We start from the raw sequence: 27,460 nt of genomic DNA on the forward strand, positions 1-27,460 counted from the left end.
TCAATCGCAGGATAAAAGCTCCGTGTGATGAAGCCCTACATCTTGTGGCAGCGAATTCCATATTTTAACAATGTGCTCTCCCGTAAGTATACCTAGTCTGGATCCAATCCAATGATGGTTTCAAACACGAATTCTATTATGTTTCGATATAGCTCAATGACTGCTCCAGAATACTGTAATTCTCGGCTCTGTCTTTTACGCTGGTTATGGCATCAAGGGTACAAACTCACCCAATATCGCTGACCAGCTTTCCTATCCCCAGAGTTGTATAGGGAATAACAGACAATGTGAAGTGCTGTGTGTGCGTGCGCGTAAGGTCCATTCACACGTTCCAGGTTTGAGCCAGATCCTCGGCTGGGAGAGAAGGAGGCGGTGAGGATGGTGGGGGACAAGTCCCCCCCGCTCTCGGGGGCTCCCCAAAACTGCCACGCAGCCCGAAGAAAAGCTGAGCGCCTTGCTCCGTTAGGTGAATCCGAGCCCCGCGAGCCCTCCACCCTGTCCTCTGGCCAAGAAGACTCGCAGGGCCTCTTCCTGCCTATCGCCGGCTGCCCGACGCGCCTCCCGCGCTCCCCTCCTAACGCGCAGCCCCGCCAAGGCGGCAGCAGGCACAGTGCAGACGCAGGCGAGGCCGCACGCCGACGCGCACGTGCCCGGGAGTCGGCCCCATTGCGCCCGGCGCGGCTCGCTTCCGAGCGAGCAGGCACAGCCAGGGCCGCGCTGCGCAGGCGGAGGGGCCAGTGGGCGGGGCGGAGCCCAGAAGTGACGCGGCCGGCCGGGATTCCCGTTGTCCCCATAGAGGTAGATGGTTCTCAGCATAGACCCAAGAAAGCACTGTGATTTCCGGTGCTTTGGGGCGTTGAGGCTGCTCAGGGGATGAACGGGGTTGTTGACACGCCCGGGCCCCAGCGGAACGCGCTCGGAGCCCGCGATGCAAAGAAGCAGGAGGCCGCAGCGGCTGGGAGAGATCGAAAGCCGCAGCGGAACGGCCGGTCTCTCTTCTTTCTTTTCGGCATACTGCTCCTGGCCCATCACATGGCGGCGTTCGCATGGTAACCGGAAGTGATGGAGGGCTTGCGGGTGGCCGCTCTTCGACGGCCGGTGCCAGTTGGGAGGAAGCTCGGCGCCGCCTCCGCCATGCGGTTTAGGGCCAGGATCGTGGACATCGGATGCCTCAACCATTTCACTCGTGGGTAGGCCGCGTGGCAGCCTTCCCCAGGCTGAGAGAAAGGCAGAGGGCTGGGAAGGGAGTTGCCGACTTCTCCCCACCTGGCCCTTTAACGGCTGCCTGACTTTGCGAATCTGTAAGCGGCGAAGCTGTTCCCCGTCGTGCAGTGCTTCTCCCGTTGGATTTCTGCCTGGCGGGCAGCTGCTTAAAGGGATAGACAAAGAGGCTTGATGGGGGCGGCGTGAAGAAACTTGACTGCTCTAGAAATAAAGGATTTTTATTTTTTTAAGGTCACGGTCCTACTTCGCAATTAATCCGCGCAACAGGCAGCATGTGTGGCAGAGTGGGGTGGTAGAGTCCTGAGGTGGTAGATTGGACTGTACCATTTCAGACAAGTGTGTGGGGGACTACATTTTTTTAATGCTCCCTTATGTTTACAAAATAAGTAACATTCTGCAAGTCGAAAATTGACACAGGGAGTGGATTGGCCCTAGGATGTTTCTTCCTGATGTACTAGTTTGCTAGTTGTGGGGAGGTTTTGTTTTGCTTTTTACGGGAGGTGGGCATTCAAATATGACAGCCCCACACCTGCAGTCTGAAGTGGTAGTGTCCAGTACACAACCTCAAGAGCCTGCATGTATAGGCTAGGCCTCGCTGTTGCAGGACAAAGTTTCCTTCTCTTGCACAAGGCAAGTGAGATAGATGGACTACACGCTCTGGGTTGAGCAAAGAGAAATTGGATCCTTTGTTAACCGTGTAAAGGAAATAACATGAACAGCAAAAACCTGCCTTTGCTGCTATGCCAAATAAGCAAATGGTTGAAACAAAATGACAAAGATGCTTTAAGATGCAATCCTATGCATGTTTAGACAAAAAAAAAGTGCTACAACTCCCAGCATGCCCCATCCAGCTGTGCTGAATGGGGCATGCTGGGAGCTGTAGCACTTTTTTCTGTCTAAATGGGCATAGGATTACACTCTTAGAGTTTTTGCCAAAAATGTTCACATAGAACTTATAAAAGGAGAAAGATTGCTTCAGTGATAGGATTGTTGTGGTAAATTTCATACTGCTTGCTGTTCAGGCCCTCTCAGCACAACCCTATACGCTATGTTTTGTTTTTCTTCCCTTGAGTTGTGGCACTGAATAAAGGCTGCTTTCTTCTTCTTTTCTGAGATAATAGGAGGTTATATTCTAAAATGTTGTCTCTGTAGGTGTGATAAATACAATTGCCAAACTAGCCAAGACCTGCATCCTTCGCCTCACAGTGGACAAACTTTACTTCATCCTCAGTGACAAAGTGGCAAATGGAGGTGTTAGCATGTGGTGTGAGCTCAGCCAGGTAAGAACCAGAAAACAGAGATGCTGAATATGGCAAAACTTGAAATCATTTGATTTAAGATAAAGCTTTTTAACAAACCAGTATTATTATATCCATATCGCAGATGAGGGGCTAAGGAATAACAGATTGTCCAAGGAAGGTGTGAAGAACCTTAGGCCCAAATTTGGCCCTCTAGGGTTCCCCTGGCCCCACTGCCTCTCCCCCTCAACCACAGATCGTCTGGTAGTTTCTTAGCTCTTGTGCAGTTTTTGCCCCTTTCTAAAAATTTGAAATGCCTCTTCTAAAGCTTAGTTTCTGGCAAAAAGAGCTTTAGGGTGCAATCCTATGGGGATAGGCGGCTGCCTCCGAACTCGGAGGCGACTGACTATCCAATGCAGGGCGGGAGAAGCACAGAGGGGATCATTCCCTCTGCGCTTCTCCTGCCCTGCATTTGCAGCTAGCCAGCCGATTTCAGCTGTCTAGCCATAGGAAGGCAGAGTGGGGAAGGAGGCTGCCGAACAACACATAGGATGTGTCGTACTAGCATTTACGCGTTCCCTGCCCCAGAACACCCCATTTTGGCCGCTCCAAGCGCAGAGCTCAGGGCCTTTCTGCGCTGTCTCCGAGGCAGCGTGGAAGGGAGGGAAACTCTGTTCTCCGGGAATCGACCTCAGAGCACAGGCTCCGAGGTCGGTTGCCAGAAAACCACATATCCTATGGCTGTCTAGCTGCTGACTAACAGCCATAGGATTGCTCTCTCCAAGAACCATCATTCATTCATTCATTACGTTTCTATACTGCCCAATAGTCAAAGCTCTCTGGGTGTTTTACAGAGATTAAGATCCTAAAAATACGTTATATAAAGCCAATGTACAAAATTATAACCATTTTAAAACAATCAGCAATAAATCCCAGGACCCGTTAAGAACCTTATCATGTGCTGTCAACTGCCTGAGAATAACTATGCTGGTAATTTTTTTTTCATTGGGGGGGGGGTGCCACCCTTTTGCCGTCACACCACTGGAGTGTGGCCCGAGTGCTTCTCTGAAGTGAAATTCGGCTACTTGGCTGAAAGAGGTTCTGACCCCTGACCCAAGGACAGAACTAAACCATTTGCTTACACCTCATGTCCTGAACCCCTTACAGCTTTTTTTCCTACAAAACAGGATCACATTTGATTTTTCAGGGAAGAAGCCGTGAATGCTTAGCCCTTCCTCTGTATCCCTGCCCGACCCTTGGTCCCAGATGGAAAGACGGGTCTGGAATCCCAGTTGGGAGCGGGAGGCGTTGCAAATGAAAAGTGGCGGGTGGTGAAAGGGTTATGCATTCTCCCACCAGCCACTCCCCAGTGCCATTTTGCAGGGCAAAAACAATGGGCAGGTTTCCAAGGTTTGTGGTGGGGTGGAATAAGTCATGAGTTTAGGGTTGAGGTAAGATTTGAATAGGGGACTGGTAGTGCCCAGGTGATACCTGTGTGATATGAGCTATGAGCTGTGGAGTCAACCAAGGGTCCACATAGCCCCCTGTTATCTTTTCTGAGGTTCTCTAAAGGTCTGAGGTAGAAAGCTTTCCATCCCGGCTACCTAACATCCTGTAATCAGAGATGGGGATCTGGTGGTCCTCCAGGTATTGTTGGACTGCAGTTCCCATCAGCCCTAGCCAATATAACCAGTGGTGAGGGATGATAGGAATTGCAGTCCAGCAGCATCTGCAGGGCCACATGTTTCCCATCCCTTCTGAAACAACATGCTGGAGGTGGGACATCAAACATGCAAAGCGTGTGCTCAGCCACTGAAGTTACGTCTCTCTGTTGCTCATGCTGTGCCACGCACAATATGCAAACTGGCCCAGCGAGTTGCAAAACAGCTGTTGCGTGCAGACCTGCTACTGCCATCTTTCAGACCATACAGAATTCTTTGCCAAACAGAGGTGTACAGAGAAAAATGATGCAAAAATGTTCTTGCACCTTTGCTGGAGTGACCAAGCACCAACCAGCTTGGATATATAAGAGGAATATAAATATTATAATAATTATTATATTTATATCCCACCTTTTTTCCTCCAAGGAGGTTCACATGATCCTCTTCTTCTCCATTTTATCCTCAGAACAACCCTGTGAGGTAGGATAGGTTGAGAGTCAGTGGCTGGCTCAGAGTAACCCAGTGAGCATCCTGGCTGAGTGGGAACAACCACTCAGGTCTCCCATGCCCCAGTCCAACAGTCTAGCCACTACACTACACTAGCTCTCAAACAAATTGTTTTGTTCCTTTTGAACATCTATACCTGACAAAGCATCATGTGTAGTTTGAAAGCGTGGAGAGGTACTTCACTTAAGCGTGGAGAGGTACTTCAAGATACTGGGTGCAGTCCAGAGTAGGGTGAGTTTGATGGGAGTTAAATCTCTGTTGCTTTCTCTCTATTATGCCCATTAATGTTATTTACTAGAGGCACCAGCTTCTCTTTACTGGTGGCTCTCCCTCTTCAGAGCAAAGGAGGAATGGAGGCCACCGAAACTGGTTCTAGAATGAAGTCCAAAATCAGTGGCATTAGATGCTGTCAGCATCACTGTTTTCCAAACACTTGGCTATTTTAGGGGAACTTCTTCGATGAGTTCCAGATAGAAGGAGTCGCTGCAGAAAACAATGAAATCTATTTAGAGCTGACCTCCGAAAACTTCTCCAGAGCATTAAAAACGGCACAGAATGCCAAGGCAGTGAAAATCAAGTTGACAAATAAGCAGTGCCCTTGCCTCACGGTAGCCGTGGAACTGGTGAGTAGAACCGTCTCCTAGGCGAAGTGAGCAGTCTCTCTCAGGCTGCAAACCTAGGCATATTTAGACAGAAAAAGCCCTACAACTCCCAGCATTCCCCAGCCAGCATGGCTGACTGGGGAATGCTGGGAGTTGTAGGGCCTTTTTCTGTCTAAACATGCCTAGGATTGTGCCCTCGGTTTCCTAATGAAAGAGGAGAATATCCAGCTGTTCAGTCAACTATAAAGTGGGCTCTCGCCTGTGAAAGCTCACGACGCAATAGCCCCCTTCAATAGGGGGTAGCAGTAGCGCTACTCGCACGAAGGGACTTCTCATGCTGATGTATTCTGTAGTCCAGCACACCTGGAGGGCACCAGGTTGGGGAAGGCTGGACTAGTACACAGATGGTTGGATCCAGACCAGAGCTGGGTCCAGGTTTTGGAGGGCCCTTGTGCATGGCCCCCTGAATGGGCCCTTCCCTCAGTGAGTCTACCCCCTCACTGCCATTGTCACCAGCCACTCCTGCTCCTCCTCCTCTCCCCCATCATCACTACCGCTCGCTTGCTTGACAGGCAGGGAGCTGGTGAGGGAGTAGGCGGGGGCATTGACTGCTTCTCCTCCTCACCAGCACCAGCATTGTCTGGGCCAGAGCGAGAGCCAGTTGAACAAGCAGGTTGCAATGGTGAAGAGGAGGAGCAACTTCAGGGGGCTTTTGTCAGTGGGCCCCTGCTGGGGTATGGACCACTGGCAGATGCCTAACCATGCCGACCCTCAGTGGAGGCTGGTGGCTCCGACTTCAGTGGGGCTGTGATTCCCCCATAGGGTCCAGCACCTTGAAGAACTCCTTTAGAGTTCTGGCTGGTTCTGACTGAAACTCAGAATGGAATCACAGCCCCACTGAAATTAGAGCCACCAGCCTCCACTGCCTACCCTTGATGCCGGCCCTGATCCAGACTAGGTTATATGCAGAGGTCCCAACACAATCAGTGTGAAAAGTTAGTCAAGAATAACTGAAACATCATTGATTTCAGTAGAAACTGAGAGCAACTCTCTTTGCCTGAATCCAACCCAGAATGCCACCCTTCACTATCCCCGCTGGCACCATGTGGATTTAATATGGCGTTTCTGTGTAGGATCACATCTCTTACGTTGGCTGATACTGCTTGAGACTACCAGGGCATCATCTGCATCAGGTGTGGGCAGACATCAGGCTTGCGAGATCTACTTTGTTTTCTTCTAGAACCCTGAGGTCCCGAACTGGAGCTTGTGGCTTGGGGGTGGGGTGGGGAGCAGAGCCAGACAAAAACTGGTTACTTAAGGGGGAGAGCCAACTACCTGCTGCCCCCATCCCCAAACCACGCACTGGGATGACCTGCATATCCACACACTAGTCTACATCTCAGTTATTACAGATCAAGCATTCTAACAGCCTAATCTGTAGGGAAAAGGCCTTTTGCTGATGCAGTTGGTGAACTATTGGGAACCAGAAACCCTTTCCCATCATATTGACATACTTTCTGCCCATTCCTGTTCTATTATTATTATTATTATTATTATTATTATTATTAAATTTATGAGACGTCCTATGGCTGAAGCTTTCACTGCAAACTCTTTGCTTTGCATGGGATCTCTAGTTATAGGGAATCCAGAGGCTGGGTGGACAAAGTTCCTTACCTTTTTCTTTCCTCCACTCATGCCCACTCCATATGAAACTTTACTAATACATTCAGTACATCTTCTATGCATAAAAGTGTCCTCAGTCAGTTGGATAAAAGACAGAAAGAAAGACTGCGCAACGCTCCAGGAAGCAAAGTGGCAGATGCAGTTGCAGCGATCAGGTCTTTCTAACTCATACAGTGCAATCCTATACATGTCTTCTCAGAAGTAATGGGGCTTATTTCCAGGTGTGGATGTGGGATCTCTGCCGCCACCTGGCATCTCCATAGAGAGCTTCGGCTATTGGGCGGTATAAAAATGAAATTAAATAAATTTTGGTCGCTGGACCTTTTTATTTTCTTCTCTCTAGCCCTCCTTGTCAAGCAGTAGCCGCATTGTGACTCATGACATTCCTGTGGGGGTTATCCCAAGAAAGCTGTGGAATGACTTCAGAGAGCCCAGCGTGCCAGATTTTGATGTGAGTCACTTTTAATTTCCACAAGACTGAAACTGAAGTATTTAAACATTCTTCCATATCCTTTCAAACACTGACTCCCATCTGGCAGCCACATGGCAACGGGCCTTCTCTGTGGTGACACCTTCCCTCTGGAATGACTTCCCCTCGCATTCGACAATTACAAAAAATTAACTTGTTTACCTTGCCTTTTCCCAAGCATTACCTAAATGCAGTTCTGCTTTTAATGATGTATTGTTTTGTAATACGTTGTGAACCACGTCAGGATTTTAAAAATGGGAAGCAGTATATAAATGTTCTAAATAATAAATATTCGATATAGCAGGGACACAGAACCTCACGCCCAGGGACCAAATCTGACATATCTGGGGCCCCAATCTGGCCCTCTGGGGTTCCAGAGATAGTTCCTTCCCTGGCTCTGCCCCTTTTCCCCATCTAAGACTTCAGCGGGGGGGTGGGGGGGTGTCAAACTCCCCCACCCCCTGCAGCTGCTATTTGCTTTTTTAAAAGATTTAGGAAATTAATGGTGATACAACGCAAAGCATTATGCGTTGTCTGGCCCTAAATGTGCTTAATTCTCCATGGGGTAAAGTGTCACAGAAACATAGGAAACTGCACTTGTACCGAGTCAGACCATTAATAATATTGTCAGCACTGACTGGCAGCGGCTCTCCAGGGTTTCAGGCAGGATTTCTTTCTTTCCAGGCCTAACTGGAGATGCCAGGGATTGAACCCGGGACCTTCTGCACGCAAAGCACATGTTCTACTGAGCTATGGCCCTCCTCTTGCAAAGTGCGTCATCGCCCAGTAACAGTGTGGGGCACATCTGGCTCACCTACCTTGCTTTCAGCGCAACTCATCTTATTTTGTAGGTCAGCATTTATTTACCTGTGCTGAAGACCATGAAGAGCGTGGTAGAAAGAATGAAAAATCTCAGCAATTCTATAGTAAGTTGTTACATTCTTAGTTTAAGAGTAAGGCTGGGGAAAGAGCTGGCCATATCTCGCGGGGGTTGAGTTTCTGCGACCTGTGTCTAGTTTAGCCTGGAGATCTACAAGATGCCATTTCTGCAATCGGAAATTGTGTGAATGGCTTTTAAAAAATAAATAGCAGGTATGTGGGGTCAACTCTGGATTGGAACCCTGGTGGGAGCTTGGGGGGCGCACGTCGGTATTGAGGCCCAGTCTGGATCATCCTATCTGCCCTGCTATTTACTTCGACAGCGGTGTCTGTAGGCAGCTGTTCAGGATCAGAATCGTAACTGCGACCTTTCTGCCAATCTATATTCTCCTGACAAAATGGAGTTGGCAGAGTGCATTTAGTAGTTGTGAAAACTAGTGATTGATTTGCTTTCACTGTAGGTAATAGAAGCAAATCTAAACGGAGAAATGAACTTGAAAATAGAAACCGATCTCGTGTGTGTTACAACTCACTTTAAAGACCTTGGAAATCCTTGGGGTAAGCGTTTTCCTTTCTGCTATCAGATAAGAGTTCTTAACAAATCTAATAGTAGCACAATATGAAGGCTGTAGTCCTATGCCACTTACCTGGGAATAAACCCTATTGAACATAGCAGGACTTACTTCTGAGTAACCATGTTTAGGATTGCTCTAAGCATGCTATTAGAGCAATGATTTTTTAAAAACACCTCTTTTTATAGTTGTAAAAGAAAACTAAATTGGGTCTGTCTTTAACAGCTTTCTCTCTCTTTTGCACCTATAAATTTCAAAGTGTAAGGAAGGAATGCAGAACTACAGATCAAGTAATTGAATACCACAGCCGCTTTGAATAAAACAATTAAGAAACAGCTATAGCTTGTGGCCAGGGATTTCCTGAGGCAAATATTGCAAAAATAGAAATGTATGTTGGTGGGGAGGACGGCAACCAGTTAAAATTTTGCAGTGTTTGTCAGGGATTCACGAATTTTGGCTGGTATTGGTGGCCAACCCAAAACGTGTGGTCACCAGGACTTTACCTCCTCCCGCAAAGGGGAGAGGTCTTGTTCCTGACCTCTGTCAGGGTTCCCCTTATGACTTGGACCCCCTGAGCAACTCCCTAAGGATCTCTTGCCTCCTTAAGAGTCCCACCTTCCTTCTTTTAAACTTCCCCTTCCCAGTAACGTGGGGTGTAGGCTGCAGATGTGGGATGACTGACACTCTAGGCACAGGATTTAATCACAACAGTTTACTGATAAATTAAAGCAAGCAATCACAACTAAAGGTATTTACATAATAGAGCTCAGTAATACAAAAGGCCTTACAAGAAAGTAGAAGATGCACAATGTAAGCTCCTGCACTTAGACTCCTCTAGGCTGCTCTGTCCTGCTCTGGTCTTCTGATTCTGCTCTCACTCACTGGTCTTTCTGACTCTCACTGTCCTTTGATATAGCCTCCTCCCTCAGAACCGAAGGTACTGTTTCAAATCTGAAGAGATGAAACTTAACTAGGGAATTGAAACAGAAACTTAACTGGGGAAATGAAACAACTCCTCTCAGGGTTACCCTCTCCCAACAGAAAACTCCAGGCCTCTGAGCCTGGCCTTTTTTCCTTTTGCTTCTGTAGGCCTCAAACCCTCACAACCTCACACTCTATTAGGCACAGGGGCAGGGACAATGCCCTGCTCCATTCTCCAGCTCCAGGCTTGAGAAGCTGGGGAAGGCGGTGCAGGGTGACTTCTACCCCATCTCTATGGGGGGGTGGGGATGGTCCCTGCAGTTGCACTGCACTTTGGAGGGCCTCGGAGGCCCAGCGCAATTGCAGGGACAATTCCCGCCCCTTCCTCAGCAACAGGCTGGACAGGAAAGTGGGGGCTTGAAGCACGGAGGCAAAACATGCTCCAGCGCATCACCAGAACAAGTCTTGGCTCTTCTCTTTGCCTCCAGTGAAGAAGGTGAGGCTTCTCGAATTGCTGCTGTGCTTCTGAGGTGTTTGCACCCCCAGTCGTCCTCCTATCTTTGGAGTTGTGGAGGGGCCATGGATTGTCCCTATAATTGTGCTGGGCTCCTGAGGCCTTCTGAAGTAGAGGTGTATGGAACTCACCTCCGAGTCCACCAGAGGGTCCGCGGGGGTGGGGAGGCGATCCATTCCTCCCCCGGAATCCTCCCCGGCCAGCTCCGCTGCCGGACTGCCGGTCTTCAGATGCAAATGGCGTCTGGCGTAGCAGACGCCATTTGCGTCCCTGCCTTTTGCCGTAATAGGCTACGTAAATCTTTACATAGCCTATCACAGCAAAAGGCAGGAACGCAAATGATGTCCGCTACACTGGACGCCATTTGTGTCCGAAGACAGCAATGGACGGGACAGGCGGCAGCAAGCGGCTGGCAGCAGGTAGGATCCGGCTCGCGCAGATTCCCCCGGGTGGCGGAGGTGAGTCTTTCGTTCTGCCGCGGACTCCGGGGGGCTGGATTCTTAGACTCCAGCCTCATTGGAGTCCGTGGCGGAATTCTCCGCCATCCCTACTCTGAAGTGCTTTGCAGCTGTAGGGAAGATCTCCCCCTCACAAATACATACACACACACACCCCACAACTCCCAAGGCTTGGAAAAGGCTGGGACTTTTCAGGCTTGCCAGAAGGCAGTAGCACACTCACCCGAGCAAACGTGATGAGTGATGCTGTGGACCCCGGGGTGGCGTTGCTTATTACTTGTGTGCACTGTGTAAAATCATTTTAACGACACCCAATTGGTAGCACTCTCTTTTCTCTTAATGTATAGTTATGAGGGCCAATTCACACAGGAGCCTATTGCGCAAATCTCTGCATGCACCGAAGCCTCTGGCTGGTTGTAGCAGCTTTGAGCTCTGGTGATTGCTGCAGGCAGGCAGAGAGACCCGCTCCAGCTCTCTCGGCACCACTGCCGCCACCACCATTGCTCGCCTACTCTGTCCTCACCATCTCCTGGCACCTTTGGGCAGCAGAGAGGAGGAAGCAGTCAGCGTAAATGGGAAGCAGAGCTCGTAAGCTGATACAGGTAACCAGAGGTTTCTATACATGGCTTCTGTGTTGATGGTCTCTGAAGGTTCTAGGTCCCGCTCCAAAACTGCCAGGATTGCAGCTGTAATCTGGTACCATGTGTCAAAATTAATATTCCCAGCTTGCCTTTCGACAACTTGAGTAGTCTTGGTTAGATCGCTGGCTTTCCGTCATACTTCCCATACATTAAATGGGAGCACAGGGTTCTTGTGATGATGAAGGATATCACATCCTTCATACTAGGTGCCTGACCACATCCATGTTTATTTGGGAGTAAGTTGCACTGATTACCTTTTTTTTTTTTAATGTCACAGAAGTTATTTACAACAAAACTTAGAACAATGGTTGCACTTAGCCAAAGGTTCTCTCTTTGTGCATTTTAGTATCCAAGGATGGCTGTCAGAATTCTACTCAAGAAAGGGACCCCGAGAGGATGGCTGAGGCACGCATCGACATTAAAAGGCTGCTCCAGTTGCTTGCGGGGCAGCAAGTGAATCCCACAAAAGCCCTGTGTAGTAAGTGTTCCTTTGGGTTTGGTCTTCTAATGACTTTGTTTATGCTTTTAGACTGCCCAGTAGCCAAGGTTCCCTGGGTGGTGTACAAGTACATTAAAATATATACAATCTCAGTGGAAAGGAGGAAAGGTTCCTCCTGTGCAAGCACCGAGTCATTGCTGACTCCTAGAGGGACACCGCTTGCGCTGGCGTTTTCATGGCAGACTATAGTGGGGTGGTTTGCTGTTGCCTTCCCAGTCGTGACTACCTTTCCCCCAGCAAGCTGGGCACTCATTTTACCGACCTCGGAAGGATGGAGGGCTGAGTCGACCTGAGCCGGCTACCCGAGACCCGGCTTCCGCTGGGATCAAACTCAGGTCATGGGGAGAGTTTCAGTTGCAATACTGCCACTTACCACTCGGCGCCACACAAGGCTAGACTATACAATCTCAATACTTACTAATACAATAGCACAAAGCACTTCCGTTTTGCATACTGATGCACCACTTGAAGATATTTGTAGGGTGGCTCCTTGGGCCAATCCCATTATCTTTATCTGCCATGACGAAATGGATGCCTCGTCTGAAGCCGCTTTCAGTCACAGGATACTCCAACAAGTCTTATGAGAAGTGCCTTCCCACCTGGTTCTGGGATACTGCTTTTGGACATCCCTTTCCTGTACGCTCCACTCCTGTGCTGACTGAAAACAGGGAATTGGACTCATTGTCGAGTGTTCTTCTGCTCAGCGGAGAGCATAGCATACAGTCCCCCCCAGGTTATGTTGGGTTTTTTCCCCCTCTACTGATGGAAGGGGCTTCATTCTCCTTTCTTGCAGATCACATTTCCACGGTATCCCTGCAGAAATTAGGGACTCCTAATTAGTTGAATACTAAGATCTTTGAATTCCTCCTTGCTGTCCCTCTACATCAGGGTTGAGGAACATCTGGCCCTCCAGATGTTGGTGGACTGCAGTTCCCATCAGCCCTAGCCAACATAGCTGTGCTGAATGATGGGAGTTGCAGTCCATCAACATCTGGAGGGCCACACGTCCCCCATCTCCAATCTACATGTTCTCCCCTTCACTGTCATGTGGTTTGGAAAACATTTTTGTTTGTTCCAGCATCCACTGAGCTGAAGGCAAGTCCTTTGACTGAAGGGCTTTTCCCCTCTAGGTGGGACTGAAGGTGCGATCCTGTGCATGTTTAGACAGAAGGAAGTCCTACAATTCCCAACATTCTCCCATCAGCATGTGACTGAAGGGCTCCTGCCCTCTATGTGGGACTATTCATTTTTAGACAGAAAAAGGTTATACAATTCCAAGCATTCCTCAGGTAGCATGGCTGGCTGGGGAATGCAGGGAGTTGCAGGAACTTTTTTCTGTCCAGACATGCATAGGATTGTGCCCCAAAGCTCTTCTGTTTGGCCCTGCCTTCTAAAGAAGAGAGGAACTAACCCTTTCCTGCATGCTGCCCTCCCTGCTGACCAGAAGGACACTTCACCATAAATCCAACTTCTTCTTTTGGGCCCGGTGCCAACCTTTAAAACATGGGCTTTTGTTTTGCAGATATTGTAAGCCAAAGGATTGTTCACTTCGTCTTGCTCCACGATGATGTTTCCCTTCAGTATTTCATTCCTGCCCTTGTATGAATTGAATTGTGATCCCCCCAGCCCAGCTCACCTGCTCTCCATGCCGCTGTGTCTTTTCAAGATGCTGAAACAGGCACAAAGAGGCTATCTTTCTTAAAATCCACTTTATAACCCATTTCTCTGTACAGAAATAAATATTTATTATCACCTTATTTTATGGTGAATAGAGTTTAAGTTAAAATCTCTTTGTATTTTCATTTGATTATATATGTTATTAAAGAAATAATCCTTTTCGCTTTCAGTCATTCTCTTGTTACATGGAGAGAAATAATTGTTTTTCCTCAAGCTTCATTTCTCACAGTTTGAGAAACACGGGTGGCTCTTCAAACTAGTATCTGAAAGCTGAAGCGTGTTAACAGCAGGCCGGTGTTGCAGCGATAGCTTTGAAGAGACTAATGCCCTATGCTGGGAGCTGAACAATTGGTTGTGAGGGACAGCATCGTGATGATTGTTCCATTTCTACATTTCTTTCTCGCACTTCCTTCGGCAAGCTGAGAGTGGTGAATTTGCTTCCCAGTAACCCTGCGTTAGGTTGCCCCGTGGTTGCCAAGATGAAGGGACAGACAATCTGACTTTAGCCACCAGCCAGAGGACTTAAGTTCTAAGACAGGAATGCAGAACCCCAGGCCTAGAGGCCACATCCGGCCCCCAAATGGCCACGTCCCTCAGCTGCCAATTGTTTGATGGCTTCCCGGCTTTTGTGCAGTTTTTCCCCCATTCTAAAAGGTCGAAATGCCGCTCCTAAGGCTTAGTTCGTGGCAGTAAGAGCTTTGAGCCAAAATATGCTGGTATTTTGGCCCTGCCCATTTTGCCTCTGGCCATACCTACCACTGGAATACAGCCCACCCAAAGCTTCTCCAAAATGGAATCCGTCCCTCTAGCTAAGAGACGTTCTGCACTCATATCCTACAGAAAGGGCAGTCTGGCCCCAGTCCCTGGCCAGAAGGTCAAGGGCTGCCGGGTAGTTGCACCATAATATTGCTCTTGCTGAGATGATTAGCCTGACCTAACTCAATTTAAATCTCTTATTAGCTCAGCCTTTTGCTCTGGCATATATAAGCCCTCCCATTGGTTTTCTTCACTTTCCATGTGTGTCTGTGGGCAGGCCGATGCCATTATTTTTCTTTATCTACTGTCAATGCAGCGCTTGAGAAATAACAAGTAACGTTCATCTCATCAATTAGGCTGAGGCACTGAGGCTGAGACACAAGGACCAGCAGCAGGGGTGGAAAGGGCTATTGCCCTCCTCTCCGGCTTTGGGACTTCAGCTCCTATCAGCCCCAGCCAGCACGGCCAATGATCAGGAATGTTGGGAGTCCAAAATGTCTGGAGGGCACCAGGTTGAGGCAGGCTGTTCTAGGTAGTCATCTACCTCCTATTGTACAAAGCAAGCCCTCCCAACTTGCCTCCATCAGCTATTTTTGCTCTTCTAATTTGTTTGTTTATTTCATTACATTTATATCCCACCTTTTTTCCTCCTTAAGGAACCCAAGGTACACTCCTTAAGGTACATAATCCTCCTCTCCATTTTATCCTCACAACAACAACCCTGTGAGGTAGGTTGGGCTGAGAGTCTGTGACTGGCGCAAAGTCACCCAGTGAGCTGCCATGGCTGAGTGGGGACTAGAACCCAGATCTCCCGGCTCCCAGTCCAACACTAGCCACTTTCATCACGATTTTGCATGTTATAACCATGGTTGCTTTCTTTCATCTACAGCAAATGTTTTCACAGGTTGTATTTTTCTAGTTTTATGTAGAGAGGTTAGTGCTACAAATAAAATGCAAGTTATTTCTTGTTTATTTTTTAATTACATAGGTTTATATACCACTTTCCAATGGGCTATCAAGCATGGTGGCTCCAAGTTTTGAGGGCCCTTGGCCAAGACACCCTCAGTGGGCCCCCTCCCTCGGGGAGTCTACCTCCTCAGTGCCATTGTCACGAGCTGCTCTTGCTCCTCATCCTCTTCCTCAGCATGGCTACCACTTGCTTGCATGACAGACAGAGAGCCAGTGGCAGGTAGGCAGTGGCGTCCGCTGCTCTTCCTCCTCACCACCACTGTTGTCTGGGCCAGAGCAAGAGGCAGGTGAACACGCAGGTTGCCATGGTGAAGGGAGGGAGCAAGTACGGGGGCTCTTGTCAGTAGGCCTCTGCTGGGGTGTGGGCCCTGAGGAGGTGCCCGACCGTGCCTACCTTTGATGCTGGCCCTAGCTGTCAAAGGGGTTGACAGAAATTATAAAACCATGAAACATAATAAAAACACAGTAAAATCATCACTAGTCAACTGTTACCATATGGCTGGGTCACCCTTCAGGGAAAGCCTGCATGAAGAGGTGGGTCTTGAGCAGACGACTAAAGATCAGGACTGAAGACATCCACCTAATATCAACGGGGAGTGCATTCCAAAGGGCAACACTAAGCTGATATTCCTTGCTACATATATTTTGGTTCCTAGGTATGGTAGGAGCCTCAAGCTTTCTAATGAGTTTCATGACACCGCTGTCATTCTTGCAGCCCTTCCCTCTGCCTTCCTGGCCAAGCAACAGGAGATGTTTATTTTCTCACTAGCTTATGGTTGCTTTCTTTCTCTGCTCTTTAAAAAAAAACAAAGCAGAGCAGGCCATTCACATCTACCGCCACCTGCCAGACGCTGCCAAACCCACAAGCACACACCGTCTGCACTGCCTGGGCCAGAGATTAATGGATGTTGGCAGCCCATTAGCTTGGCCTTCAGATAGCGCTAGCTGACTGCTGCTGTTGGTTCCGCCTGCGCCGAAAAGTGGCTGGGCATCCATTCCCAACAGATCCATGCTTGTCACCAGCAAGCACGCACATTTAGCGGCTAGCTCCTCACTATGTGAAGGGAGAAACCAAAGGCAGAAAAGAAAGGCTAAGGCATCAGATGCTGAGCTATGAATGGAGAACTTTCCATTTATGTGGAGAGGCAGCTGCTGTCCATGGGCTAGACAATCTTTCCTGGGAATTTCTGATTTGCTTTTTTCATTTCAGTGGAACAAAAGAGCATCATGCACACTAATCAGTTGCTATCTCTCTCTCTCTCTGGTCTTACCTGGCTTGCAATGTGCTTGTTCTCTTTTTGGAAGGCTGGGCATGTGTTCACCACTTTAAAAAGAAGAGAGATTCCAATTTTTGTGATTGTAGAGCAGGTTTCTTCAACTGGACACCTTCCAGATGTGTTGGACAGCAACTCCCATTGTTTCCGGCCATTGTGACCATGCTGACTGGGAATGATGGGAGTTGTAGTCCAACATATTAGAAGGGCCCCCGGTTGAGGAACGCTGCTGTGTAGAGAGAAGCTAGAAACGTCATGGTGTGTCCTGCAAGCCTGGCATAAGCAGTAAACGAACTTTTGGCAGAGGTGCTTCCTTTGGCCAAAGGCAGTTTGGATCACGGATGATCATGCCTCTTATGATGATCATCTATTTTGGGGGAGAGGAGAGGAGAATCCAGGCTAGCCCTCAAAGAAGAACCTAATGTAGGGAGGGGCGGGCGGGCAAGTGTGTGAGCCTCCAGATGTTGTTGGACTGCACTCCCATCAACCCTGTTAGCATCATCAATGATGAGGGATGCAGGGAGTCAGATGCAGTCCATCAACATCTGAAGGGCCAGATGTTCCCCATCCTTAACCTTAGGAGAAATGCCGCCTTGCCTCAGCAAGCCTTTCTGCAGGGCCAGCTCTGTTCTTTCTCTGACGTACACCACCAAGAGCCAATTAGACTCCAAGGATTTCTGCCCAATCCAGGATCAGACGTGAATAAACACAGCTCTCTTCTGTACAAGAACCATCTGTTCATACTAAGCATTGCAGGGTGAAAAACTTCAATGGGCAGATGAGCTCCAATCCAAACCCATGTGCTGGGTCGGTGTCTGTGCTCCCCCCCCCCCCCACGCACTTCTAACCTGTTTCAGCCTTTGTCTTGAATATTTGGGCAGAGCTTCACATTCCTGCATGCACATTGCTATATCGATAGCCTGTTGGATATAGAAGACTTTAGCCTAGCTTTATCTTTCACACAACACACTAACCCACCCTGTGGGAAGATCAGCCTTCAGGTTAGGCCCACATAAAGACAATTGTCAGTACAGTTAATGTACTTTCATGAAATGCATGTGATTAGAAGAGTCTGCAGGCAAATTCACTTAGGGCTTAACTTTGAAAAGAATTAGTATCCAGTTATTTCATTAGCCACTTTGCACGCAAGCAAATGCTTGCTTCAGAGGTTTCCTGTTTGCAGACCCATATTAAAAATATGGCTCGTATCTAGTCAGATAAAAGGTTTGCTGATCAAGTTTCCCATTTGGAATACTTTATGCTATCTCATTAAAAAGACTCACCCGCCGCCGCCCCACTTTCCCCTCCAACCTGTTTCTGATGGAATTGGTATTTGGACTATATTATGCTCCAAAAACTAAAACTCACACTCCTTAATGTGGGGTGGTATATTTAAGGTGCAACTCTATGCATGTTTAGACAGAAAAAAAAGTCCTGCAACTCCCAGCATTGCTGGAAATTGCAGGACTTTTTTCTGTCTAAACATGGAGCTTTATTCTTTTATTTTGTTGTCCACCGCTCTGTAATCTTTGATATGGAGCGGTATATAAATATTGTAAATAAATAAATACAGATGCATAGGATTGCACCCTTAGTCTCCTGCTGTGTTGTTACCACAGGGGTAGGTAACATGCTGTCCTCCAGTTGTTTTGAACTACAGCACCCATAAGCCCCAGCCATCATGGGCCAATGGTCAGGGATTATGGGACATGTAATCCAAAACATCTAGAGGGCACCAGGTTGAGGAAGGCCGCTCTAGCATATTAAATTCTGTAGCCCTTTCAAAATAAACTGTCCACTTTTAATTTTTATTAGCTATGAAGCTTCAAAGCGGAATTATATATTTCTTCTTTCCCCATTCCCCTCCAGTAAATAGGTGTGTTAATATACATGCTATATTCATCTTGGGAATCTTGTTCCAATCATCCTTTCCAAACATTTATACCAGCCTTCTTCAACCTTCAGCTTCGGCTATTGGGCAGTACAGAAATATAAGAAATAAATAAACCTGGTGCCCTCCAGATAGTTTTGACTACAACTCCCAGCATTCCTGACTATTGGTCATGCTGGGTGGGGCTGATGGGAACTGAAGTCCAAAACATCTGGAGGGGATCAGGTTGGGTGGTGGGAAGCTCATTTATATAACATATAATAAATCCTTCATGATCAAACTGTTATGCAAACAGTTAAATTGTCAGAAGCCACTGAACATGAATCTTAAACCGTGTGAATGTAACCCTATATAAAATTAATTTCAGATTTTTAAGGACATAAGAATTGCCAAGCTGGATCAGACCATGGGTCCATCTAGTCCAATATTTTGTCTCCAACGGCCATCCAGATGCCCCCAGGTACCTGTTTGGCCCAGGCATTTGGTACTCAGAGGTATACTACCTCTAAACATGGAGGATCCATTTATTATTCCCTGAATATTCCCCCAGCCAACCTTCATTTCTAGAGGATATTTCAGAACTATCATTAATTTTAGGAATATTCCATAGAAGTGAATATTTTCAAAACAAATGAACTGAACAGGTCCAACAGGTGGTGCTAGAGGGACGAAAACATCTTTCAGCTCTAAGACTTCAGAAAAGTCTTCAGAATGAGGACTTCATAGTTTTCTTTTTGTTTTCTGCCTTTTGTATTCTTTCATAATAAACCATCTTAATAACATTTGGTATAATAGGAAGAGCTGCAGCTCAGTGGTAGGGCAGCTGCTTTGCATGCAGAAGGTCCCCGGTTTGATCCCGGGCATCTCCAGGTAGGGCAGGAAAAACTCCTGCCTGAGAGTCACTGGAGTGTCAACAATACTGGGTTAGATGGGCCAAGGCTCTGACTCAGCATAAGGAAGCTTCCTATGTTCCTTTGCTTTCTAACTGCAGTTACTAAAGGATCAAACCAATCAAGCTATTACCACTGGTGACTCATTCACAGGTACCGTTTGTAGACTGGGAGCTGCTTCCCTTTAGTAAGATTTTGCACTATTGTGGTATGTGTGTGAATACTGTCTGGATCCACATGGAGGGGGCAGGGGGAAGAGAACGTGGATCTTTTCTCATATGGAAAGCCAACACCATGTGGTGAACTTTCATAAGATACAAGTTGTTCAAACTGAGTAGCCAGGCCCAAATCAGCAGTTTTACAGGACCAGTTTTTTGTATTGGGTGTTATTTTGGGGAGTAAATCCCATTTAATAAGGCGAGTGGGGGTACTTCATACTCTTTCAAAAAGTAGACTTGATTTGTTTTTCCAGATCCAACACTTGACAACATTGTAGCCAGGCATGGCAGAAAGGCTGGTGCATATGTGTACTAGACATTTACTGACATATGTTTTGGGCCTGTAAATTGTACCAGCAATACTGGTTCCCACTGTTCTTGGGATCAATGTCCCTGATTATTATGGTGCTTCGTCCCTTCCTCCTGCTTATGTACAAGGTACTCTGGGAATGGTAGTTTTTGAGAGAGCATGTCTCATCGGGACGCACAATTCTCAGTTTGGCAAACCACAAGCCCTAGTGAAAAAGTACACAAACTCTGATCTAGAGAGAGGCCTCAGCCACAAACTCAGTGTTCAGAATATTGCTTGTTCTACTCTAATACTGCTTCTGATCAGCTCCAACAAATCTCACAAGATCTAGAAAAAGATGCATAGAAACAAGGAAACACAATTCCATAAATATCCTCAGGCATGATCTACAAGTTAGGGCGCAATCCTATGCATGTTTAGACAGAAAAAGTCCTACAACTTCCAGCATGCCACAGCCAGCCATGCTGGCTGGGGCATGCTGGGAGTTGTATGCCTTTTTTCTGTCTAAACATGCATAGGATTGTTCCCCTAGGGTGCAATCCTATTGGATCTGCCCTTGATACTCATAAGCCTCCGAACCCAGAGGCTTACAAGTATCCTGTGTGGAGCGGGAGGTATGGCACCAGTGATCCTCTCCTCCACGGCGTCTCCTCCCCTGCAATTTAGCTAGACAGGGTTTCTCACCCATCAAGCTGAGGCGTTGGGAAGGGGTAGGGAAGGAGGCTGGGGAGGCCAGAGGATTCATTGTAGACTGGCCTCCCCAGTCCCTTCCCATGGGAACACCCTGTTTACCTTCCCTCTGAGGTCACTTTTGTGACCACAGAGAGGCACCCCGCCCTGCTTTCAATTTTGGCTGTCTAGCCGCAGGACCTTGGAGCACGGGAAGCGGTGGCCGCATGACACGTAGGATGTGTCATACCGGCATTTCCAAGCTGCCCACCCCTGGGAACACCCCGTTTTCGCCACTCTGCACTGCTCTTCCGAGCGCGGAGCACAGAGCCAATCTGCGCTGCCTATGAGGCAGTGCAGCGGGGGGAGGCGGTTCCCAGGAACCGAACTATCCTATGGCTGTCTAGCCGCTGACTAACAGCCATAAGATTGCACCCTTAATCTCTTTTTCCCCCCCTCATGGTGATAGGGTTGCATCCTGGATCTCTGGGCCCCACTAGACTGTACTCTTCCCTCCCACCATGCTAGGGTCCTGGTGGCACTACCACGATTTCCTTGAACCAAAAAAGAAGAGGAAAAAGAAAGGAAGAGGGAGACCAGTAGAAAGCAGAAGGAAAGAGAGAAGGGAAAAGAAAAAATATACACCACATGGAGTGGTCATTCTATCTCACCCCTCTACAACACCAGCACATATTAGCTTTTTCTTGATTGACCTTTCATAATTTTAGAAGCGTACAATACCAATCACATAATATTTTGAAGCATTTCACCCTTCAAATTAGTAGCAATAGTGTATTTGAGCTTATTTGTAGAGATTGCATTCTACTTCTGGTCAGAAATATCCTTAATACAAACCTCATTCTATTTGCTTTGAACTCTCCGGATTTTTTTCCCCTTTCTTGTCACCAACTGAATTAATATGCCATGCAGTTTAGAGAAGAGATCTTTTGTTGTTTCTGAATCACGTATAATAGAGTACGGTTCTTATATTCCCCCTTTCCTTAACATAAAAGTTTTAAAAAGTGTCTTATTTGAAAGTATTGGGGAGAGTGCGGCCTTGTATTACCCATGTTTCACATACATCATGTTTTCTCAGTCTTTTTACAAATCTTTAACTTTTACCCATTGTTTACGCAGATGTTTAAATCTCTCCTTTTGAAAATAATGAGACTTATGCACAAGTGCCCTGTCTTCATTATTTTTGAGCTATATATGTTATTCTTATCCCCCTGCCCTTTTTTTCCTGCACTACATTTAATGGGAACAAAATAAGGCCCATTTCAGTATATTTTTCAGAGAGAGCAATATCAAGATCCATAAAGGGGGGGGGGGATCAGTCTTGAAGGGAAATGAATTCAAAGAAAGCAGCAGCAAGCCTGTCATAGGTTTTGTTTGTTTCTGAATCATCGCCTGTCTCTGGTGTTGCAAGTGAAATGCCCAGCTAGAAAACCCACAGCAAATGAAAATGTGATCATGAGGTTGTAATGACAGTTCTGTGCCAGTGTGCAGTTTGTACATCTTTCTCCTGGGGAAAAGTACATTCAGGCTCAAAGGAACCAAGGTGTTACAAGCTGTTCCTTTTTTGCTTTGTGTTCTTACACACATTCACCCTAAATCTCTTGACAAGGATGTCGCACTTGTCAGTTTTGCTCATAGTTGAAGAACACGCAGTACTTCTCCTCCCCCAGGAAATTTAGCAGATACCAAAGGCTGCTGAACAAACTTAGTCATAGGATAAGAAGAGAGCTCCTCTATGGACTGGTAACTAGTTAATGAAGAGGAAGCAGGGAGTAGGAAAATTGACAATTTTCACAATGGAGGCACTTAAGATGCAAGTTTCCCTGGGAATCTGTATTGGGACCGGTGCTTGTTAACTTGTTCATAAATGACCTAGAGCTGGGGTGGACAGAAGGTCCAGAAGAATTCTATAATGTCTTTGCACTAGGCTCTGGTTGGTGGATCATGGGGTTCTAGTACAACATCATAGAATCATAGAATAGTAGGGTTGGAAGGGGCCTACAAGGCCATCGAGTCCAACCCCCTGCTCAATGCCGGAGTAGATCCCACAAGCCTGAAGTCTGCACACCCCTGATCTAGTGTGACGGGCGAGTAGTGAGTTGGCCGTGTTTGCTGGTGACACCCAATTATTCAGGGTGGTTACAATGAAAAGGGATTGCGAAAAGCTCCAAAAGGATCCCTCCAAACTGGGTGAATGGGCAATAAAAGGGCAAATAGGATTCTATGTAAATAAGTGTCAACTAAAGCCCCCCCCCCCCCCGATCCTAATTTCTCATATACATTGATCAGGTCTGAGCTGGTGGTGACTGAGTGGGAAAGAGATCTTGGATCATGGTGGATGAAAATGTCAGCTTGGTGTGTAGCAGCTGTGCAAAAGGCAAATTCCTGGCTGGAGATCACTAGAACAGAGGTTGAAAATAAAACTACCATTATCCTAATGCTTTCATACAGATCAATAATGCGCAGCCCCTGCACAAGTCCTCCTGCATCCTGAGGTGGGTCAGAACACCAAGGGCTGCGCTAGAGCCTTTCTTTCCTATGTGCCCGTTTGTTACTTGCAGGAAATAGGTTTGTTGCTAGTTTAAAACTTGAGGAGCATTAAAAATGGCTGCCCTCACCTGTAGTGCAGTCCATTCTACCATCTCATTCTACTGGATGTGTAGACTAGGCCTCAGTCCTGAGCTTGCTTTCATCCTGGCTTCCTAACTAGCTTTCTGCATGCAGGATTTTTATTACTTTTTTTATATGGGGAAGTATTCAGACACACACCTCCCCCTTGGCTTAAGATGGTGCAATCGTGTAAGATCTATTTCGTTTAGTTCTGTTGACATTATAGTTCTCAATTCCTTGTGGCAATATGTCATTTTTTTAGTGTAGAAGGACCTGCCAATTTAATACTCTGCCTCACAAGGGCCAGAGCAATCCTAACCAGTGGAGCCTAGTGGCTCCAATTTTGGTGGATCTGTGAAACCATTCCGGGTTTCAGGCAGAACCAGCCAGAACTACAGAGGACCTATCCAAAGCACTGAATATATTTTGGGGGTGGGTTCAGCACCTTGGATAGCTCTTTTAGAGTTCTGGGTGGTTCTGACTGAAACCCAGAATGGATTCACAACCCCACCAAAATCAGAGCCACCAGCCTCCACCGATCCTAACCCCCAAATTTGTCAGATGGTTAGGAAGGGTCTGAAAGCTCGTGCAGATGTTGTCCCTGCTGGTGGTAGCAAACCTAAGGCCCCAAACCAGGATGTTCCTGGAGTGGGGTGGAACCAGCTTTGGATCTGCTGGATCCAAACTGAGGTATGGGGGAGAAATTTGTTCAGTCAAAATTCACACCCCTCCAAGGTTCGCAGTGGAGATCTTCAATCAAAACAATGTATACAAAGAATTGTATATTAGGGGAAAGTGCACACAAAAAATGTATATTTGTGAAAATAACATTTGAAAATGCATTAGATTAGAAAAATTGTTTGCAAACAAAAATTGTATATTAGGCAAAATTGTGTTCAGGAATGCACAGATTAGGAGAAATGTGCACCAAAATGCATATGCATTTTCATGTGAATTTTTTTCTCAAAGTTTTGGACTTTCCAAACAAACGCAAAACTGGGAAAATTCTCATTGTTTGGGACAAGCCAAACTTAAGATTGGAAAAATGACAGCTAATCTCCCACCACCATTGCTTTCAATAAGGGTGGGGCAACTGTAAAATAAACAGTTCTCGGGGCTGAAAAGCCTGGAAACACCCCACACCCCTGCTGCCGCCCAATTCTTTCACTCTGGCTGGCAAGACTTGGGATGGGGTGGCATATTCACTAATTGCCCCTGACCAACCACTCAGGATTGCACTGGGAAGCAATCAGTATTACTTGGATTTCATTGAACAGAAAATAATGCATCCAAAATATTATTAAGCTTGCGATGCAATTAGCACGATCAAGCATTTGGTAAAACAAGAGCAACAAAAAACTTGGGTTGGAAGAAAAGGTGTAAGTGGCCATGTGAACAAGCTCTACATCAATCAGCCTTTCCCAACCTGGCTGGGGGATGATGGCTGGCTGGGGGATGCTGGGAGGTGTAGTCCAACACTTCTGGAGGGCACCAGGTTGGGAAAGGTTGCTTTGTGTTCTGAAAAACTCTGCTCATGACTGCATATGGGATTGCAGCCACTAGCTGTTGTCCTTTCTGTAGAGGATCCTTTTTGCAGAGATAAAATCTCCCAGGTATTTTTTTTCAAACCTCATTCGGACAGGTGTGTCTCAAACAAGCACTCAACCAGATACTCGGTTTTCAAAGGACATTTCAGTGGAATTTAACACTTTGTTCCAGGATCCATAGAGAAGGCTGCTGAGGGTCAGCTGAGGTATGAGTTACACCTAAGAATTTCTCAGACAAAGAGCAGCATTGTGCCAAGGGTTCCAGACTGGTGGCAAAATTGACGACAATATCCTACAAACGGATAAGGAAAAAGAAAGTGAGGAAATGGGAAATGCTACAACAAGACCAGACCCATGGAAGGGGGAATACTATATGGAGGAACTGAGGGCCAAAACAGATATTATTTTACAACTGTGTCTAGCAGCTACATTTTTTTTCATTTTACTTTAGAGTGGGTGCAGGGCCCTGATCTGGACTGAGACCCTAGCATGGTGGGGGGATGGCTTTTAAGATGTGGATTGCAGGCCCTGCACCTACTCTAGAGTAAAAAAAAATTTAAAAACATAGCTGGTAGACACACATTTAAAACCATCTCTGCTTGGCCCTTGACATATCAAGTTTGCTATCTCTTTTTCTTCTTCCCAAAACAAAACAACAACATCAACTTAGATGCCTAATCTCTTAACCATGACCAAGAATCTTTAGCCAGAGTTTGCAAACCTGCTTCAACCTCTGGTTTGAAGCTAACTGTGGTTAGCATAAACATAAGTGCCAACATAACGCTGAACCATGGCTAGCCCCTGAAAAGGGGACGGAAGAGGAAGTCATGGGCAAGAGAGGAGGAGCAAGGAGGGGAGGGGAACTTTCTCAGCTATTCTCCATAACTTTTATGTAAAAATGAACTTGTATAAATACAAGTATGGGGCTGCCCATATACTGCTAGCTAGAGAGCTAGGGTTGTGCAGAGCTAAGCACATCAGCTATGTGCTGGGAAGTGCAAATCTGGTGTTGTTTTAAAATAATCTTCTGATAATAGTTGATTGCTACATGCTAGATAATTGATTACTGCATTTCCTTCCCTTCCTCAGCATTAGTTACCTATTGTGGAGCCTCAGGCCTCTTTTCAGTTTTTCTGTTGTGATATTCACATGCTTTGGCATGTATGTATATGGGCTCAGGTCTGGCACGATCCATTAATTGGTGAGTTTTTAATATAATATACCTGTGTGTTTAAATGTATATTTAAGTAGCAGTTTTAAACATTAAACTTTTAAAGCACAAAATTGTTTTTCTATTCACAGGTTTAGACACTGCAGTGTCCTTTGTTGTTTGTAATTGCGAGGAACTTGGCCTGTAAAACGTGTCCGTATATATAGGCTGTTTTATTTTGTGATATACCTTTTACATACTAGACCATTTTTTATGTACTTGACCACTGATGAAGACTTTGTGTCGAAATGCATTTGGTTTTACTTAGTACTGGTTACTTCTGGTCTTGCAGGACATTACAGCATGATAATATTGTACCTTCCTCTATCATTGTAATATATGTTTTTGGCTTGTACATATAAAGTTATACTATCAGATATTCTTGTATATATTCTTAATAATTACTGGTTAGCCCATTCCAGTTGTTGTATTGTCATACTGTTCAGGGTTGGGACACTTTTCCAGTTTTGCTCGAAGTGCAAATCTCGCCTCCGTGAAGGTGGCGTTAAGCAAGTGACGATTTCTCACTGCCTCCTAGAATATGGTGATAATAGTAGCCTATTTTACAAGGTTCTCTTAATGATTACTGAGATCATAGAATCATAGAATAGTAGGGTTGGAAGGGGCCTATAAGACCATCAAGTCCAACCCCCTGCTCATCACAGGAATCCAAGTCAAAGCATCCCTGACAGCTGGCTGTCCAGCTTCATCTTGAATGCCTCCAGTGTGGGAGAGTCCACCACTACCCTAGGTAATCAGTTGCGTTGTCGTATTGCTCTAACAGTCAGGAGGTTTTTCCTGATGATCACCTGGAATCTGGCTTCCTGTAATGAGCCCATTATTCCGGGTCCTGCAGTCTGGGATGATCAAGAAGAGATCCTGTACTTTCTCTCTGTGACAACCTTTCAAGTACTTGAAAAGTGCTATCATATCTCCCCTCAGCCTTCTCTTTTCAAGGCTAAATATGCCCAGTCCTTTCAGTCTCTCCTCATAGGGCTTTATTTCCAGTCCCCTGATCATCTTTGTTGCCCTCCTCTGAAACTTTTCTAGTTTGTCTGCATCCTTCTTAAAGTGTGGTGCCCAGAACTGGACACAGTACTCCAGATGAGGCCTAACCACTGCTGAGTAGAGGAACTAGTACTTCACATGATTTTGAAGCTATACTTCTATTAATGCAGCCCAAAATAGCATTTGCCTTTTTTGCAGCCACATCACATGGTTGGCTCATATTCAGCTTGTGATCGACAACAATTCCAAGATCCTTCTCGCTTGTAGTATTGTTGAGCCAAGTATCCCCCATCTTGTAACTGTACATTTGGTTTCTTTCTCCTAGGTGCAGAACTTGGCATTTATCCCTATTAAATTTCATTCTGTTGTTTTCTGCCCAGCGCTCCAGCCTGTCAAGATCACTTTGAATTCAGTTTCTGTCTTCCAGGGTATTAGCTACCCTGCTCAATTTTGTGTCATCTGCAAATCTGATAAGCATTCCCTTCACCTCCTCATCCAAGTCATCAATAAAAATGTTGACGAGCACTGGGCCCAGGACTGATCCC

At 46.5% G+C, this 27,460-nt stretch overlaps 1 protein-coding gene across 4 annotated transcripts; it reads left to right on the plus strand.

Moving 5' to 3' along the window:
- The first annotated feature begins 786 nt into the window (after positions 1–786).
- On the plus strand, positions 787–15,278 carry HUS1 (HUS1 checkpoint clamp component). Of its 4 annotated transcripts, none has more exons than XM_084857716.1 (8): positions 787–1,049; positions 2,377–2,504; positions 5,077–5,253; positions 7,259–7,366; positions 8,236–8,310; positions 8,725–8,821; positions 11,716–11,847; positions 13,391–13,717. In XM_084857716.1, the coding sequence occupies exons 1-8, from the start codon at positions 929–931 to the stop codon at positions 13,471–13,473; spliced, it is 921 nt and encodes a 306-aa protein (XP_084713842.1). In that variant the 5' UTR covers positions 787–928; the 3' UTR covers positions 13,474–13,717. The 4 variants fall into 4 exon arrangements, with proteins under 4 accessions (XP_084713842.1, XP_084713843.1, XP_084713841.1 ...); XM_084857715.1 differs by lacking the exon at positions 787–1,049 and adding an exon at positions 1,084–1,186 and having other exon boundaries at positions 13,391–15,278; XM_084857718.1 differs by lacking the exon at positions 787–1,049 and adding an exon at positions 1,144–1,455 and having other exon boundaries at positions 13,391–15,264.
- Positions 15,279–27,460: the final 12,182 nt, after the last annotated feature.

This window comes from Heloderma suspectum, chromosome 5, assembly GCF_057233095.1.
Source record: "Heloderma suspectum isolate Gila_16-S chromosome 5, 16-S_ref, whole genome shotgun sequence".
NCBI lineage: Eukaryota > Metazoa > Chordata > Lepidosauria > Squamata > Helodermatidae > Heloderma > Heloderma suspectum.